We start from the raw sequence: 20,125 nt of genomic DNA on the forward strand, positions 1-20,125 counted from the left end.
CTTGATCCCCAGCGAGGTGTGTACAGGAGGCAGCCAATCAGTGATTCTCATCTTTGATGTTTCTGTGTCTCTCTCCCTCTCCCTTCCTCTCTCTGAAACCAATAAAAACATTTTTTTAATCCAGGTCATTCCTACTCCACTACTTTTCCCCACTTTCCATCCTGTCTCCCAGAACAAAAGGAGACATTGTAGATGCTGTTTGTCCTGCCTTGGTGATGGCAGGGGCTTCATCTTTATTTGTGTAGCAGGATATATGAGGTGCTGTTTTTTCCTCTGGCCTGAGCCAACACATGAAGAATTCCCATGGACAGCAGTATAAAGCCACCCAGACAGGCTGGCATAGGGAAGTCCACACTCCGAGGTGGGAGGGTGGCTGGGATAAGAGTCAGCAGCTCCTCCCCGCTGGCCCAGACAGCACCTCGGCGGGGACCCTCTCTCTGGATGCCCTTGGCGTTCACTGCTGACTGTCCTTGAACCCCTGCAGCTGATGCTCCTGGGACATGCTGGCAGGGCTACTACTGTTAGAATTCTCATTTTATTAAACTTTAATCAAGCTCTCCAGCGGAGTGCCACATAAATTCAATTTTGAATTTTGTATATGATAATCAAATGAGAGTGAAGCACCACCGACATAAAAATGTTTTTTAAAATGAAAATTATACTTTTAATTTAATCACCTAAAAATCAGCTGGATGGGATACATCTAAGTGGCAGGAAGATTGATTAATTCTCTTGCCAGTGGCCTCAGAAAGCCCAGGATCTACACAGATTTGTGCACTGACTTCTAACTCCTTGAATATTTTCTCTTCTTTCCATTAAGCACTAACCCTGGCATTCTCTAAAAACAATCAAAAAGCTCACCTCCTATGAAAATGTATTCACTTGGTGTTTAGGAATACTTACTTATACAGCTTATCAGCTAACCTCATTGCGCCTCAGTTTCCTTATCTGTAAAGTGTGGGCTTGGAACTCAGTGGCCTTCCAAATGTGTGAACTGTTAACGTTGTTTGATATTCGTCTTTCCACTGGGTTATGAATCCCCCTGGATCAGGGGCTATACCTTCAGCCTCTTAAGGTACCCCAGCCTCCCCCTTCCGCGGCAGCCTGGCCCTCTGCATTGCCCCCAGTGGGTCCCCTGACAGTGCTGATTGCCAAACAAAGCTGACAGCACCTGTGGCGGCCAGGAGGTGGCACTTTGGTATTTTCTGCAATTGAAGAACAAACCACAGAATGAGAAATCACTCTGGTTTTTGCTTTGCTGACCAAAATAGAATATCTAGGAGTCAAACAATCAGGGATCTATGTTTTTTATACTTACACGTAATAAATAAGGTTGGCTTTTGGTAGTGGTGATGGTATACAGGTTTATGGGTCTTGACACATGCATAGATTTGTGTAACAGCCACCACAGTCAGGATGCAGAGTCATCCATCACCCCCAAAACCCATGTATCTGACTCCCCCGATCCCACACCGTGACAACTACTGATCTGTTTTCCATCCTTAGAGTTCTGTCTTCCAGACACCATCACTTAAGCAGAGTCCTGCAGTAACCTTGTGAGACTGACTGCTTGGCTCAGCAAAATGCCTTTGAAACATATCCATGTTATTGATATCAATCATGTATATCATTAGTTCATTCCTTGTTACCGCTGAATAGCATTCCAATGCATAGACTTCTGCGCATGGGCCACGAAGTTTCAATCGCACGTGGTATTTTGTGGAAGAGCCACACTCAAGGGGCCAAAGAGCCGCATGTGGCTCTCGAGCCGGTTTGCCGACCACTGGTCTAAATCTTCTTCTAATCCAGTTTGCTGTGAGATTTTTATCACAAATGGATGTTGACTTGTAACGTGCTTTTTATGCATTGATTGATAGGATCATGTGGCTTTCTTTTTTATCCCGTTGCTATGGTGGATTACATTGAATGATTTTTAAATACTGCACTAGCTTTGCATTTCTTAGATCAACGCCACATGGTCAGGGGTTATTGTTTCCGTGCATTATTGGATTCGATTTGCTAATATTTTATTGGCCATTCTTACCTCCATGTTCAGGAAGGATATCGGATATCGGTTTATGGTTTTCTTGTTACTGCCTTTGTCTGTTTTTGGAACCAGGACAGTGCAGGCCTCATAGATTATTAGGAAGCGTTCCCTCCCCTCCTGTTTTTAAAAAGAGATATGGAGAATCGGTGTTATTTCTTCTTTAAACATTTGGTTGAATTCACCAGTGGGAACATCTGAACCTGGAATTTTCTTTTTCCAAAGATCTTTAACTATAAATTTTACTCCTTTAATAGATATAGCAGTATTCAGGTTATCTACTTCTTTTGGGGTGAGTCTTGGTAGTTTGTGGCTTTCAAAGAATTACTTGGTTTAGGTGGTCTGTAGTGATATTCATCCCCTCTTTCATTCCTCATATTGGTAATTAGACCTTCTCCCTTTTATTCTTTCAGACTAGAGGTTTAGCAATTTTATTGACCTTTTGAAAGGATCAGCTCTTTGTTTCATTGATTTTTTTGATTGTTTTTCTGTTTTCAATTTTATTAACTTTCATTCTTTATTATTGCCTTCCATCTGCTTGTTCCATGAAACTTGACAAAAATTAAAGTCATCCGGGATGCTGACCAAAAAATGTATTATTAAATTACAAGATGTATTTTAAATGTGTTCCTTTGAGAACCATCCTAATCGTTTTCCTTATTTGTCTCTTCGCAGTTGACGGGCCTGAGTGTCTCCAATGGAAAGGACCAGCTTGTGGTGTTCCATACGAAAGACAACAAGGACCTCATTGTCTGCCTCTTCAGCAAACAGCCAACCCACGAGAACCGAATCGGAGAACTTGTTGGAGTCCTGGTGAATCATTTCAAGAGGTAACGTTTGATTTTTGTAACTACGACAAGTTTCAAATATGTGAACTCTTTAATCATGATTCTCACTGAACTCGTGTGCCAATTTTAGTGTATTGAGCTCTTTTCCTTCATAAAGACCACTTAAATCACCTGTTTCCCAGAAGGCAAAATGAGCATCCAGGCTTAGTTTCAAGACTAAGAATGACCTTTACTTTTCCATCCTCCGGCTTTACCAACAACGAGAGGGTTCCCTAACGGTGATTCCGTCACTGCCAATCCAAATGTAATTAAATCAAAAAGATAGAAAAATGACTTTTTGTCACGCCTTCTCGCTTATCCCAAATGTGTCTACTGTGAGTATAAACCAAGTAGAAGGTAGGTTTAGAGGGACATGTAGGTCCATCACAACTGAAGGAATCCCTGAGAGAGGCAGTAACCTCGACAGAAACGTGGCGTTGTGATGGGACATGGCATCTTCTGAGAACTTCATAGTAAAACGTCGATGTATCTGGGTGTGTGTGTGTGTGTGTGTGTGTGTGTGTGTGTGTTGAGAAATATAAACAGGGAGCCGATCCTGAGGGTGATGGGGACCAGTGAAGTGGTAATTTTAATCAGGGAGTGGTGTTGTCTGGTTCTTTATTGGAGTTGTTTTAGAGGCGTGTTTCTTCCCAGAGGAGGCTATGGGGTATTTAGGGTGGGTGCTTCGCTAACTCCAAAGTCAGGTGTTCTTCCCGCGGTGGCAGACTGTCTCTACCTCCCCACCACACTGATGCTGGGAGGCCGTTCCTCAAAGCTCGGCAACTGAGACATGAGCCCAATGTCCCGTTCCTTTTCCTCCTAAAAGACGTTTCCTGAGTTGTCAGAAGGAACCGAGTATTCCTTATGAGTATTGTTCATTCTTACGTTTAGACATGACTTCTTTGTCTAAACAAAGGCATATTTACAATCCGATGTCCACACGTCTAATTCTGCTGTATTAACTTTCATTGGTAAATGTATGGAGTATAATTTTAGAAGTGGGCTGCAAAGACCATTTCTTTTATGTCATTAAACCTTGTATTCTAGATCAAAGTAGATCTTTAAGTATCTTATACAGTTAAATGCTTCTTAATGCTATGACTAAAATAACATTCAATGATTATCTGGGGGGGAAATAAGAATCTAAATAAGGAAATATCAAAAAATAATAATAAACATATGGACCTTTGAAAAACTCCCTTTCATCTACCAAATAGTCATAAAGCTAAGGGGAATACTGAAGAGTTTAGGATGGAGAAGGCATCTCTACAATAAAATTTATAACTCAAATAAGCAGGCTCATTTTCCTCCTAATATTTCATTATGGCAAAAGATGGACAATTAAAGGGATTTTAATTTGGATGCCTGTACTAATAAGTAGTTTTTCCTGGGGAATTGAAGTCTTTTTGCTCAATCTGGATCTTGTTTAGCAAATTCCAACCCCTGGTACATGCCTCTACATGTTACATGTGAATCTGGTCCTTGAATCCATCATTGCTTCCTTTCCCCAGCATATGAATTCTCAAATGTATCTCTAGTTGCATTCCCTCAAATCTTTAATACAGGGGGGGCAAAAGCAGGTTTACAGTTGTTCATTTAGAAAATAATACAATAATAATAAATAAATAATGCAAGAATAAACTCTGTACTCATTACTGTTAACCTACTTTTGCCCCACCCTGTATATGTAAGATTTTTGAGTGTCTTTAAAAGTTATAAATGGAAGTAAGAAAAGGTTGTTGAGTTGTTTGATTTTTTTTTTTATATATAGTTTTGTGCACAGGTAGGTTCTCTAGGCCTGGCTGGCGATCAAGGCTGATCAGGTTTCCCGCCTCCCTGCCTCTTCCTTCCCTCGCTCCCTCAGGCCCTGCCACCACCACTGGTTGCCCACCATGTTCCACGCCGCCCCCTGGTGGTCATAGTGAGTGATTGAACTCCCGAGGGGACACTTTGCATATTAGCCTTTTATATAAATAGATTTTTGACCTATGAATTAAGAGGTCAAATACCAATAAGAGATCAAAACCCTCCTTCCTGCCCCCAGAAAATTCAGGCTTGGCATTTTGACTGAGAGTTAGAGTCATCAGCTTGCTATTGACTTCTTCTTGAGGAAAGGTTAATTTAATTTTTTTTCTACTTTCCTTTATTGTCAACTATCATGTCATTGGTTTGACTTCGAGAAACAGATTGTGTTTTACAAGCATTAGGAGGTGGCACAGAATCATATTTATCTGTGGGTTAATTATGGAAATCCAAAGGAGAGAGGGATTTAATTTCAGATCAATCCTTTATCTTTCAGATAATTTCCTTAAAGTACATTCCGAGAACTTCTCTAGTTAGAAGTTATGAGGAAAGGGCTCAAAATAAAACATGCTATTGATAGACTAGATGTGAAAAGGAGTCATTGTCTTGAAAAATTATAAAGGACAAGGATTAGGACATAAAGTCTATGCGCAAAATTTCTGCCAAGTTTCAGAGAGAAGAGAAGAAGTAAAAAGTTTGAAAACAAGTTTAGACCAGCACAACACTATATCCAAAACAGGTAAAGATAATAAAGAAAAGAAAATTGTAGTCCAATCTCATGTCAGTGCAGAGATTTTTTTTTTATCCTAAATAAAATGCCCAAAAATTGGATCTAAGAGTTTTTTAAAAGAAAAATGTATCACGACCAGTGAGGCTGTATTCTAAGAATATAAGGGTGGCTATCCATTAGAAAGGTGTATTAATCTATTCATATATAATAGTTCTCAAAAAAACCCAAAAATACTATTTGATAAAATTTAATACTCCTTATAAGTAAACACATTTAGGATATGTTAATGAAGTTAAATAGGTTTCTTTACTGCAGTAATTCTCAGAGCCTTTGATATGCCTCTCTTTGTTTTAAATATAACAATAAGGGTATGTACTTGTGTGTGTACGTATACACACACACATACCCATACACACACACACACACATACACACATATAGAGTGAGTATATATAGTGCCAAAAATATATATATACACTTTAACAACTGATTCTATTACATTTTGAAAATGAAATGTATTTTAATAAACACTGCCTTTATAATTATTAAAAGTGTGTATACATATTTTGGGACACACATATGATTGTGTATATTATACATTATTTCTGGAAAAATATGCATGAAATGGGTAACAATGTTTGTCTCTGGAGAGAGATTGGGGAGATGGGGTGTCGGACAAAGAAGTAGGAGGGAGATTTATTTATTTTTCACTGTAAGTGTTTTGCAGTAAATATATGTTACTTATCGAAATTTTTTTTCATTTTAACAATAAACAAATGGCAGCTAGTTTTGCGGCATATTATTGATGGCTTTAAAGTCGTGGTTATTTTCCTTTCCTGTTTAGAAAAGCAGCAGAGAACAAAAGCGCTTTCTAACTGAATGATCCGTCGCATGGCATTCGAATACCTTGATATAAAGCCAAGTAAAGCCTCCTGGAATATCACTCGTCTGTATGGTCCCATTGTACAGGGCACGCGGAGCCGAGCGGGTTTCCTTCCCGGGGTGGTCGGGCCAGCGGTTTGCCGGGCCACTGTGCTTTGCAGAGGTTCTGAAATGGCTGACTTGACTCTTGTATCGCATCCCAGCAGTGACTACCTGCTGGTAATGAGCTTTCCTGCCCATTAGCAACCAGATGGGGTGACACTGGCTGCCCTAACGAGGGAGTCACCAGAAACTGCGATATTCGGCTGTCAAAGGGCCCATCTGCCTTCTGCAGCTGCCCAGGCATTTGCCTGTCTGGATGCTGGAAACCTCAGCATAGCCCCCGTCTCGGGCATTGGGACTTATTTTTCCTGTTCTGTGTCTGTGGAGGAAAGCCAGAAGTCAGTGCCATCTGCTTCTTGTTTTTCGTAGGCAGTTTCCTGAATATCCGCTTAGTGAAAGGAGCCCCGTTACTGAGTTTAACTGAACGCTTGACCTGTTTCTCTGTTATATTTTGCTAATGTTCTTTTTAACTCACGGGTAGACGCAGACCGATACACCGGCCATTGGTTGCAGCCGGGAGAATACAGAGGTCAGGGGAGAAGAGGTTTCCTGGCCAGCGGTGGAGGAAGCAGAGGAGGGAGGCACCTCCCAAAGGCCTCTGCTCCTGCCCCCTCCCCATCCACCCCCCGCCCCCCCCAGCACCGCTGCTCTCTCCCCCTTCCTGCCGCTGCCATGTGGGTCTCCGCTCCTCTGTCCCTGACCCTGAATGCAGGTTTCCACAGCCCTCGATCTGTAGTCCCAAACTGCTCTCCTTGAATGCCTGGCTACTAATCATAGTTTAAATTCCAGCTGAAAATATAGAAGTAAAATAAGGATAGGCTGAAAATAATGTAGGCAGCCAACGGTAGAGGTTTGGTTCATTAAATTATGATCCATCTCCTTAATGGGGTATTTGGACCATTTAAAATTATAATTTTTTTCTTTTTTTAAAAAATATATTTTTATTGATTTCAGAGAGGAAGGGGGAAGCAGAGAGAGAGAAACATCAATGATGAGAGAGAATCATTGATCAGCTGCCTCCTGCACACCCCTCACTGGGGATCAAGGCCACAACCCGGGCATGTGCCCTGATCAGGAATCAAACCATGATCTTCTGGTTCGTAGATCAATGCTCAACCACTGAGCCACACCGGCTGGGCTAAAATTGTAATTATTGAAGGCATCTGATTTATGGTGACAGCAGTTCACCCTCCTCTGCCTCCCGGTAGAGGTACACATGAAAACACAGAAAGAGGTGCCAACTTTTCATAGAGATGGAAGCAGAGGTCCCCCCTAGCATACAACAGACCCATGGCTCTCCAAGTCTGTAGTTCTTGGCACACAGAAAGAGGTCCGCTGAGAGGACGTCCTTCGCCTCTGCTCACAGGTCACCTCATCAGGCCGTCCCTAAATGTCCTGTAGAGCATAGCAGTTCCCAGCCAGCACTCCCTGCCCTCTGCCCTGCTCCCTTTTCCCACATGTCTCTCAGCTCCATCTGACGCTGCACCCTTACCTATTTGTTTCTGTATCACATATGTTCCAACTAGAATATAAGCCCCATCTTAGCAAGGACTTTATTTCTGTTGTTCACTGTAGTTTCCATAGTGTGCAGGTCAGTGCCGGGCACTTGGAAAGCTCTCAGTGGACAATGGTTGAATACCAAAGCCAGCCGATGGTGCCCACTGGCCGTGGAATACTTCTAGTCCTTCCCCACCGATAATGTGCATCTTGCCCCCCAAAAGATAGTAGTAACTCAGTCCTTCTTCTGCATGAAAGAACTCTTACAGTTTCCTCCCCTTTATGAATACCTCGTCTTGTGTTGATGTAATACATCTAGGGACAGAAGTGAATAGGTATTTTAAGATATTAAATCAGCTGCTACAAGAGCTATAGACTTGAAGAGCCATGGGTATGTTGTATGCTAGGGGTTGCAGTTTTTCATTTCCTTTTTTAAAAAAACAACAACTAAAGAACTATAAATAATTCCAGACTCTCTTTGTCATTAAGCTGACAAGGAAGCAAGATGTAGGGACTTCTCAGATCAGCAGCTCCATAATAAGTAAAAGGCTTCAAAACCACAACTAGAGGCTGTGCTCATGAGCCAGGTTGAAAGCTGAGAAATGGATTCTAACTGCAAAGAGGTGGGTTGTAAGAAGAAACCCAGAAGAATCCACGCGCCCCTTTTGTGCGAGAACCCCAGGACTGAAGAGACGTCTCCTTAGTTATGAGGCCTAGAAAGAAAAAAAGTAGCAGTGAGAAAGGTGCAGGCTGTAGACTTAAAAGGAAAAGTAAAGCCTGTTTCTGAAAGGGACTATCACAGGAAATCCACATTGTAGAAGCTGTCTGCATTCTAAATAAAATTCAAGACAGCATAGGAGAATACCAAAGATCGATCACATGACAGACCGAGATGAAGAGGGGCTGGTTGAGAAATTAAAAAGTTCACTGATTTGCATAAAGTAAGTAAAGATATTAAAGAATATAAATCAACCTTAAAGTGTGGAAATGACACAGTTGATATAGCAGAAAATAGAGCTGATATGAAAAGAGTTTAAGAATATCTGTCGGGCCCTGACCAGTTTGGCTCAGTGGCTAGAGCGTCAGCCTGTGGACTGAAGAGTCCCAGGTTCGATTCCGGTCAAGGGCATGTACCTTGGTTGCAGGCACATCCCCAGTAGGGGGTGTGCAGGAGGCAGCTGATGGATGTTTCTCTCTCATCGATGTTTCTAACTCTCTATCCCTCTCCCTTCCTCTCTGTAAAACAATAAAATATATTTTTTTAAATGAAAAAAAAAAAAAAAAAGAATGTCTGTTGGGCCTGGCCAGCATGGCTCAGCAGTTGACCATCAACCTATGAACCAGGAGGTCACAGTTCAATTTCTGGTCTGGGCACATGCCTGTTTTGCGGGCGTGAGGAGTGAATGGGCTGAGTTTCAGAGAAAAGGAGGGGTGGAGATTAGAAATTATATGAGACTTGACAGATAAAATTATATAGGACCAAGATTCTGTCCACCACCTCTGCTTGTCCCAGAAAGATCCATCGCTCATTCTAAGCACTGTTGTTGTTTTTGTTGGTTTTTTTTGTTTGTTTGTTTGTTTAATCCTCACCTGAGGATATTTTCCATTGATTTTGTTAGAGAGAGGAAAGGAGAGAGTGAGAAGGAGAGAGAAACTTGATGTGAGAGTGAAACATCCATCTGCTGCCTCCAGCACACCCCCTACTGGGAGTGAGCCTGAAACCCAGGCATGTGCCCTGACTGGGAATTGAACTGGCAACCTTTCAATGCATGGGGCAGTGCCCAACCAACTGAGCCACACCAACCAGGGCAAAGGGAAATATTTTTTACCGAGTAACTTGTTTTACAGAAGCCATATTCTGCTACATTCTTATATACAATTTCTGCCAACTGTTTGCTCTGTTTTGTAAACCTAAGCATTTTTTTTAATTGATTTCGGAGAGGAAGGGAGAGAGAAATAGAACATCAATGATGAGAGAGAACCATTGATTGGCTGTCTCCTGCATGCCCCCCACTGGGGATTGAGCCCGAAACCCGGGCATGTGCCCTGACCAGAACCAAACCCATCGTTCTTGGCTAACTCTAGGGCCTCTTTGAAACTGGTTTCTGATTCTTGAAGGTTCCATCTGTTTGAATTCTTACTTGGACGCTCTTTCCAGCTGTTACTAGTGGGAACTAAGTCATGTTCACTGCTTTGCGACTGGACTGTGAATCCTTGGGAAATAAAGTCAGCCTTGTGGTTAGATCAGTGATAGCCGTCCGTTCAGGAGAGCAGAACTCATGCCTGAAAGAACACCTTCAGCAGAAGGAAAGGCATAAAACGAAACATCTGGGGTCCTGACAAACCTGGATTAATTGTTAGACCCTCCACCTAAGTCACGTGTTCTTTTTAAAAGAGAGCCAGTCACAAATCAGAGCCAGTGTTCATCAGATCGAGAAAATCTGAGTATTGGTTCACAGAAGCACATTTCATAGGCACAGGGACTACCCCTCATATCCTTCAGTCCAGTCGAGGTCGTTTTCTTATCCAGAGCAGTGCGTGAGGTGTTCTTGATATGTAGTACAGAGTTTTCTTTAGGGTTTTGTGCTCTTTGGAAAACTTTTTCACCCTTTATGAAAGATGAGAGTTAGGAAGTCACAGCTGTCCTCGGAAGGCCTTGGCCGGCGACTTTAATGCATGTTCCTAAATGTGCCGTCCTTTGTGGCTGCCACCCTGGGTGGAGGCATAAGAAGGTCAGGAGACCCAGGTTCCTTTAAATATAAATCCTCGTGGTTTTAAAAACTTGCCATCTGGCCCTAGCCGGTTTGGTTCAGTGGATAGAGCACCAGCCTGCGGACTGAAGGGTCCCGGGTTCAATTCTGGTCAAGGGCACATGCCCAGGTTGCGGGCTCAATCCCCAGTAGGGGCCGTGCAGGGGGCAGCCGATCAATGATTCTATCTCATCATTGATGTTTCTCTCTCTCTCCCTCTCCCTTCCTCCTTGAAATCAATAAAAATATTTTTTAAAAAAACAAAAAACCTTGCCATCCGTTAATAGCAAATAGGGCAGAGCACCAAGCCTGTCAGTTCTGGGGTGTTCTTTGTCTTGCACATTGGGGAAGATAGATGCTTTGACATGCTTCCTCTCCTTCCACCTGACTCCCCTGATCTCCCGATCAGTGAGCTAAATTTATTGCAGTTTTGTTCCCAGATTCTATTAGTGGATTCCCTTTCGTAGGTAAAAAGGAACCAAGTGTAAGGCTTTCTGTGGCTTTGAGGTTCCTGTCTGCCTGGTTCCGGCTCCCCTGCTGTTGTCAACTGTCTCTCAGAGGAGGGCATTGATTGACCACAAACCAAAACAGAAAATGCTCCCTTGCTGTTAACCTTGCCTTTGAAAGAAGGAGCCTTCCTTGTGAAAAGCCCTATTTTCTTTTCCACTGCTGTGGGCATGCGGAACGCTGTGGACTGACTGCCACTGGAGGTGGCTGGGCAGTGAATCGTCCTGGGAATTCTGGAGTCTGCAGGGGGAATTGTTTCCCGGCCCTCAGTCTAGCTCTCATTTCTCTGAAGGGTCGTCATCCAGGCAAGTGCCGAAGAAAAGGAACACGAATCCTTACAAGATAATGGAGGCAAAACAAAGTTAGGAGAAGCCCACCCCAGAGGGGATGGTGAGGGAAGGCTATGGCATAAGGGGAAAAGGGAGCACCCACCCCCCCAGCAGAGAACTCACTGCATTTCATGGGGCTGAAATAACAAGATTGACGTCGATTAGTCACCCCAAACATCCCTTTCCTTGCTGTGTTTTATCACACCACATGTATAGTTGATGTTATTTAACCAAACAAAATGTAGTATAAATGTAAAACTTCTAGTAAAACCTTACTTATTTCTCTTTTAGTCATTCAAATTTTTCATTAGTGAGTAAAAGGACACAGAAGAAATTGGATGTCAGACTATAGCTTGAGGCCCCTAATGATTTTTTAATGGATTGAGCTGTGTAGCAAGGTCAGTCGAAGGTGGTGGTAGTGGAACCAACTTCAGGAGGTAGGAAGGACGTACCTGGACCTCAAGGAGCCTCAGATTTGGAAACTTGTTAATTATTTCACCTTCACTATAGAATATTTTCATCATGCAAAACGGGATATAATTTCTGGATCTTTTTCCCATAAAAATTAGTGCTTTAGGTTTAATTAGATATCTACCTTTTCGTGCTTTTATTAATAACTACTTTCAAGATCCTACTATTTGTCAATTTATTTACGTAAGTTACCTGCTTTAATCTTCAAAGTCACTCTGCCGCAAAGTAGACATTCTTACGTCCATTTTACAGGTGAAGAAGTTGGGATGCAGATCCTATCAATGATTTTCCCCATCATATAGCTAATCAGTGACAGAGTAGACCAGGGGTGGGCAAAGTTTTTGACTCGAGGGCCACAATGGGTTCTTAAACTGGACCGGAGGGCCGGAACAAAAGCATGGATGGAGTGTTTGTGTGAACTAATATAAATTCAAAGTAAACATCATTACATAAAAGGGTACGGTCTTTTTTTTCAATAGTTTTATTCATTTCAAACGGGCCGGATCCGGCCCGTGGGCCGTAGTTTGCCCAGGGCTGGAGTAGACTCGGATTCAAACCCAAGTTCTCTGGCTCCAAAGCTCATGATCTCTGAAAGCCCTTGTCTCTCTGTTAGGACTCGAGACCTAAAAAACTAAAAGGGATCTCCTTCTTGACTCTCAGAGTGGTTCAGCTGTACCTCACCTTTGTATGCCTTTGCTTTCATGTCCTCAACCTGTCGAGTGAGCCCCAACCCCGAAGTGCCAGGACTTCTGTATAAGCCAGATGCCAGAGATACAGCCGTGCGCAAGACACTGTCCCTTACACAGCGTTTACAAATAGACGGTGAGAAGCAATTACAGTTGTGCTGAGAACCGTGAAGGTGAACTGTGGAGTGCTGTGAATAAGAGGTTTGCTAAGGAAATTATTAGGAAAAGCCTTGCAAAAAAGTACTGAGCCCGAGTAAGAGAAGCATTTGTAGAAACACTGTGTTTGGGAGAAATAACGTTGGATTTCTTTACCCATCATACTACAGTTCAACCTAATTCAGTTCATTTAAGTAAGCTAGCTCTCCCAAATGTCTTCTTGTGTGCGTCAGCATGAGTAGTCTTGGCCAGTACTGACTCAGTTGTGCTTCCTTTCTCTCTTTTATTATTATTTTTTATGTTTGTGTGCTTCTTTTCTCTACTGTAAATGTCTTCCATGGAAAGTCCCCATTGAGATTGAGAGTATACCTAAGAGTGTGCATGAATGTGAATGTTCTTCACTGATACTAGATGCCAAATGACAATGGAAAATTTTCTTTAAAGCGCTGAGCAGAAAGTATTGTAAACCTGTAATTCTTCATCCAGCCAAAGTATCGGTCGAGTGTGACGTTAAAAAAAATAATAAGCCCCCTAGCCGGTTTGGCTCTGTGGATAGAGTTTCAGCCTGCAGACTGAAGGGTCCCCGGGTTGATTCTGGTCAAGGGCACATACCTCGGTTGCAGGCTGAATCCCTAGTAGGGGCCATGCAGGAGGCAGCTGATTGATGATGTTCCTCTCTCATCGATGTTTCTATCTCTCTATCCCTCTCCCTTCCTCTCTCTCTACAAATCAATAAAAAAAATTAAAAATTAAAAAATAATAACAATAAGCAAGGCGGGGGGGGGGGGGGAATGGTCCGACAAGCAGAGGCTTTTCATACACCTTTTCCTAGGAAGTTTTCCGGGAATATATTCCTGCAGACTAAGGTAAAAGAAAGAGGAAGACATGAGAGCCAAGAGGTAGTAGATATAAATCAGGAGGGAAATAAAATTTGTGATACAGACTTAGTGAGCAGTCAGGCCAGATCAGAACAAGAAGATAGAGGGTTTCCATGAATGGTACCTGAGAAACTCAAAGAGTTTTATTCTATCCTTTAAAAGCTAGATCATGATAGAGAAAAGGTAATTGTAAGTTCCTGGAGGTGGGGGAGCACTCAAGAGAGAATATATTTAAGTAGTGAATAATAATTACATGGTTGCAGTAATAAAACACTGCTTTATTTCCGACTTTTGGCGTTAATCTTAGTCAAAGCATAGAAGCCTTACTCACGTTACAGAACACTGAGTTGATAATAGTCAGTATTGTTTTTAATGCCTTCTATGTTCCAGGCACTGTTCCAGGCGATGGGGATATGGGCCGTGCACAAAATAGCTCTCAGTGCTCACATTCTAGAAAGGAGGTGCACAGTGACACAGACACATAAGAAAGGTGATGTCTGGGGTGCGATGGAGAAGATGAAATAGGATAGCATGATGGAGTGTAGAGGGCAGGAGCCTGCTCTGCTCACATGGGAGACCTCTCAGAGGGAGTGACACTTCAGTTAGGATTTGAAGGTTGAGAAGAAGGAAGAGATCTGGGGTGTTTCCAAGCAGAGGAACAAAGGCCCTAAAACAGGAGTTAGCTGTGACAGTCAAAAGATAGGGACCGGTCCAGCTGGAGCAGAGCGAATGAGGGGGAGGATGTAGGAGAATGGAAATGAGGGATCGATCATTCAAGGCCTTGTGGGCAATGGTCCAGGGGCTGCAGTGAGCGACCATCTATTAGCAAGGGGAGTGATGTGGTCTGATCGGTCCTTCAGAATGTTTCTATTTCAGAAAAGTCCCTCTGGCCATTCTGTAGTGGATAGATTCTCTCGCAGAATGAGTGGCTGGTCCTGGAAAGAGAGGGGAGGACCTGCGCAGGCATCTGGCACTGGAGATGGCGAGAATATATTCTGGAGGAAGCGACACCGGGACTTGGATGGGGTGAGAGGGGAGGAGAGGATTCGCTTCTGGCCGGAGCACCCTGTAGGTGGGTTGGTGGTGACTGAGATCGGAATACTTGGTGTAGGAACACCTTTTGGAGGAAAAATCAGGAGTTCACAACCTGGAGGATGTAAAAGTACGGCCGACAGGAGGTAGGTGTAGGGAGAAGTGCTCAAGGGAAGGTAGGGATGCTGACAGCCTCGCCTCATCCACTGGGCAAAGGCGACTCTGGTTTCTTGTTGATGGAACAAGAGAGAGGATGCACGTGTTGTCTAATGTGATCAAGATAATCAGAACTAGATTACGTTTTCAATGAAGATGAGAGGGGGTTATGACTTCATGCAGATCTGTCATGAAAGGAAGTCAGTGCATAACAGCTAAAATGGATAAGCAGTGTAAGCATATTGTTGAGTGATTGAAGTCAACCATCAAAAGAACTAAAAACAGAAGCAGTTTAAAGCAAGCAGGAAAGCAGGGAGCCCGAGGGTCAAGGGACCATTCATTGCCTTTGCTTTTTCTCAGCCCGCTGTGTGGGTCGGTTTCTTACAGAATAAAAGGGTAATGTTCGTAATTGCCTCAACAAAAGCCGATTTTCTGCATGTGGACTGGAAGTGCTTTTTGATTTCCCCAAGCTCGTTGAATGGTGGTGGTGGTGGTGTGGGGTGTTCAAAGTCTTACTTCTTCAAAAGAATAAGAATTTTTTTCATTTTAAAATTTGCTAGAAGGTGGTTAGGGTGTGCTACCACGTGCCCCAAGGAAATTAGCTGTCAGTTCCCCTCCTGACCTGGAGAAGTTTCAGCGTTTCTCATTTTGTTGAATTGCTCATGTTAATTGTCCCATGGCCTCTGCCACCTTCTAGAGAAGCGTCCCAGCCCTGCCCAGAATTTACTGGTTTCTGGGGCCACTTGGCAAACCTGATGGAACTGAGAGCTCCTGGAGAGGCAGACAGGCTCAACACGGCACCTTCCCTAGGAGCAGAGGAGTGGCAGCCACAGAAAGAGATACTTTAAAAGTGACCGCTGAGGCCCTGACCGGTTTGGCTCAGTGGATAGAGCATTGGCCTGCGGACGGAAGGGTCCCAGGTTCGATTCTGGTCAAGGGCATGTACCTGGGTTGCGGGCACATTCCCAGTGGGGGTGTGTGCAGGAGGCAGCTGACGGATGTTTCTCTCTCATCGATGTTTCTAACTCTCTATCCCTCTCCCTCTCTGTAAAAAATCAATAAAATATATTTTAAAAAAATAAAAGAGACCGCTGAGGAGAGGGTCTTATAGAGGGTTGCCAGGATATATTTTAGAAATTTATGGCCAGTTCATTGGCCACTTACCAATAAACAAAATTTTCTTCACCCACCCACCTGCCTTCACTGTCGCCCCTGCTCTCGCCTGCTTCTCCCCCCTCGCTGCATTGTGGTCTCTCTCCTGCCAGCAAGCCCTGGGCACACTTCTACTGACTCACCTGCCCTAGCGTGACCTGGAGAAAGACCCAGTGAAGGCCTCTTTCAGGTGATGTTTTGAGATACATTCCGTGAGGAGAAATTCTCTTCTGCCTGTTTTTATTTCCTTGTCCCTCCGCCCTGTAAGCCCACTTGTTGTTGTGACTTTGGATTCTCCTTTTGTCCCACCCTTCCTTCCCAGACCCCTTCCTCACTGGAGCCAGCCCTTTCTCTAGCCTGGTCTTTCTCATCTGTTACTTCTGTCTTCCCCAACAACAGTCATGTGTGCTTGGTGGCTCATATTCATGGAAGATTGGTGATGGCATTAATAGGCACCTTTAGGATATGAGTGTGTTAGGAGCAGAAAGGTTGTGTTAAAGTTCCATCCAGGCTCTGCCCTGGCTGCTGTGGCTCAGTTGGTTGAGCGTCCTCCCAGGAACTGAGTGGTCAATGGTTTGTGACAGTCAAAAGATAGGGACCGCATGCCGGGGTTGTGTGCTCAATCCCCAGTAGAGGGCCAGCAGGAGGCAGCCGATCATCTCTCATCAATGTTTCTCTCTCTCCCTCCCTCTCTCTCTCCAAAGTCAGTTTTTTAAAAAACTCCATCCAGGTTCCATCCCTAACTCCTTCCCATTTCGTTGAATGCCTCAGCCCCCAAAACTTGGTGCTACGGAATCCATCTCTGCAGAGTAATCGTGACATACTAGGATGCCACACAGTCTTTGAGATTTTCTTGAACTTTACAACAGCAGCTTTGAAAGCATGAAGAATGCTAGAAGAGCCTTAACAAGCATGATAACCTTAGCTGGCTGGATATGAGGGTTGATATGAGGGAACCATCTTGTTTTCCATCTGACACCAAGGAAGTTTGAACATAAGGGCAGGCTTTTGACTGTCGGAGGCGGATTAGATGATGGAAGATTCCCGGTATTACTGCTTCTCATCCTGAGTGGGACCTAAAATTAGAAGTCTTATGCCGTTGACGGGAAGCAGCTCAGATAACTTCTTGAGGCCCCTCTGGTCCTGGGTTCGGCTCATCTTTCACTGGCGATGGATGTAGAATCCTGAGACTGCAGGGTTGGGAGGGGCTTAAAGTTTCCTGCCAGTTACGGCTGAATTTAAACAAAACTCATCCCTGACTGCTTCCTCCAGGCTCTGTCCTTAGAGACCTCCAGAGGAATCTATTCCATTGCTCTCTTGGTGATGTATTTCATGACCTTAAACATCCACAACCGGAAATGTGATCCTGTTTCTAAACCAGTTCCCTGTGCTGTGGATCCTTCTAGTTCTCAGGGCTGTGGGAACAGCTGTCACCATCTGAGACTTACCCTGGGGTACCTTCATATACTCATCCTCTGCACTTGTATCTCTCCATTAATCACAGATCCTATTTCCTGGCTATTCTATTTAGTTATGTGTGCTGAACATCACAACAGGGGAAAGGCCGTCATATTGGGGTGACGCTGTTGCGTTCATTTCGTCACTCTCCAAAGTCACTGGATGTTCTGATTTAGGAAGATGTACCAATCATTGCTCATCACTCGGAGATTAAGGCTTGGGGAGAGGGAAAACCTTACTGAGACAGGGAATTCACTCTACTGGGCGTGTACTCATTGCTCACCCAGTGGGAGGGGACGTTCTCCTTCCGTCTGGGGAACTTCCTTTCACTTCCTTCGGGTGTGCACCCTTGTAAGAAACAGGTTAGGTAGGGAAGAGCCACCCAGGAATTTCACACAGAGTCTTCTCAACAGCAGATAATGATACAGGCTTTGCCCTGCTGGTCTGAAAGCACCCCGGGTGAGTTCAAGTGTGGGGCCTGAGATTTTGGACCCAGCACAACTCAGTACACTTCTGAGATGAGTCACTGCTTATCGGGCTGAGCATTTGGCCTGAGCAATGCTCTCCCCCATGAACAATGGAAGTGAAATATGCTTGTTAACGTCTTCACCACTGAGAAAAGACATTGCTCACAGAGGATTATTTTTCTGTAGGATCACTCAGGTGGCAATCAGACTGAAGTTTCTGTGATACCCAGACAGTCAGCGGGTCCATAAGAAAACATTGGCGTCATAAACATTTATTCACCACACAAATCTCGGTGTATTTATTGAAAAGATACCAGATTCTCTAATTTATCTATTCATTATCAGCTAATTTTTACAGAGTACTTACGACATAAGAAACATCCTCTACACATTGGCAGTCCCCACAAGGAGGATTTAAACCCCCTGACCTCAAGGAGCTCACAGTCTACAGAAGACAATATGCGTGGAAAACAAACGCTGATGATCCAGGAAGTGAGGTGCTAAAAGGTGCCTGAGAAAGAGGCCGGACCCCCAGCGCTGCCTCGGAGACAGAGCTGGCCTGGAAGCGTGTCCTCGTCCAGCAGAGACGCAGGGCAGGGCCCAGGTGCAGAGCCCGCCGCTCAGGAAGGGCAGGCGCTGCTCAGAGGCTGACCTGGGCAGGGGCGGGGCAGGGCAGCTTGTCGGGCACCTCCTCGGCGGGATGAACCTAGGTTGCAGGCTTTACGCCTGGATAATTAATGAGCCGCCACCTTTAACTCTCAGGAGTGTCCCTGACAGTGAGAAGTGACGAGGCCACCTGACTACACTGCCAACGAATCAGATATCTGCTCTGGAAAGATGATCCCAGAGCCTTGAGAGGACAGTTTGTAGAAGGAAGAGACTAGAGGTGGAGAGAACTTCTCCACAGAGAGAATTGGCCTTAGATACCGCTTGCCTTGAAAGCTAACTGTATTCTTAACCATAGTCTGAACACAAACGTGCCTAAGTATTGATTATAAGACTACCTCTGTCTCCAGTGATAATTTTTGAACAGCATGAAAGTTGCATGGGTGTTCTGAATGTGTGTTAGTCTTTTACGTCCTTGAGAATTTTCTGAAATAATACTAGCTAGTGATCTACCAACCTGCCTTTGAACAGACACAAAAAAACACAAGCCTAGACGGTGTGGCTCAGTGGTTGAGCGTCGACCTATGAACTGGGAGGTCACAGTTCGATTCCCAGTCAAGACACATGCCAGGGTTGCGGGCTCAATCCCTAGTGTGGGGTGTGCAAGAGGCAGCTAATCAATGATTCTCTCTCATCATTGATGTTTCTATCTCTCTCTCCCTCTCGGAAATCAATAAAAAAAATATATTTAAAACACACACACAACATCACAGAGATGTAAAGAAGATTCTGAGAATTACAGGAGGCTGGGGGCGGGGGTCTTGGGACTTTTTTGGAGAGAGGCCTGAGCCATGGAGAGGAGCCCTGATCACCCGAGTTTGGGCTAGAAGGCTGCGTGACCTTTTTCTAGGAAGCTGCTCCTGACCAGGATCGTGACATGCCTTTTGCGTTGCCTTCCTACTCTTACAAACAGGTTTTACCAAATCACCCACACTTCTCAGCTGCCTCTTCTGAAACCAGTGACTGCGTCTCTGAACTAGATGACTCGGACCGGGGTGTGTCTCTAAGCCAGGGAGGCCCAGCCCGTGTCGGTGGCCTCATTGGCACGACTGACCCAACTGGGCACAGCCCGTCACACAGGTCACTGTCGGTAAATGCTCCTTGTAGGCGTGCTGCTGTGGTCCCCCCACCTTCTGGCGCACACACGCTTCCTCCCGGCCCTGGGCTGCTTGCCTCGGAGACTGAGCAGGGTGACAGCATGAAGCCCCGCGTGTTCGTGTTGAGAAGCAGCGAGACAGGCAGGCAGAGCACAGGCTTTGGACCGAGACTGCACTGGAGCCCATCTCTGGACCAGAGTTTGGATGCTTGATTTGACCTCTAGATCCCTTGTCCTTCCTCGTCAGCGCATTAAGGGAACCATGCCTGCTTCACACGTTGTTGGGTTTGGTCTAGCCAAGCACCCAGCTCAGGTGTGCATATAGTAGGTGCTCAACTGGTGGTGGCTCACTGGATTATTATTGTCACCACGCTTATTACAGAATCAGTTCTGCCCTAAGGCAGGGTGAGGTGGTAGAGGGACTGAGGTGGGAACCG

At 44.5% G+C, this 20,125-nt stretch overlaps 1 protein-coding gene across 1 annotated transcript in view; it reads left to right on the forward strand.

The window, feature by feature from the left end:
* The window catches only part of MYO1D (myosin ID), a 271,271-nt gene that overhangs the window by 187,193 nt on the left and 63,953 nt on the right, over window positions 1–20,125 (forward strand). Inside the window, exon 21 of the mRNA XM_059669519.1 lies at window positions 2,720–2,874. Coding sequence (XP_059525502.1) covers window positions 2,720–2,874 — 155 coding nt within the window. The remainder of the gene's footprint in view (window positions 1–2,719; window positions 2,875–20,125) is intronic.

This window comes from Myotis daubentonii, chromosome 16 (genome assembly GCF_963259705.1).
Source record: "Myotis daubentonii chromosome 16, mMyoDau2.1, whole genome shotgun sequence".
In the NCBI taxonomy this organism is placed as follows: domain Eukaryota; kingdom Metazoa; phylum Chordata; class Mammalia; order Chiroptera; family Vespertilionidae; genus Myotis; species Myotis daubentonii.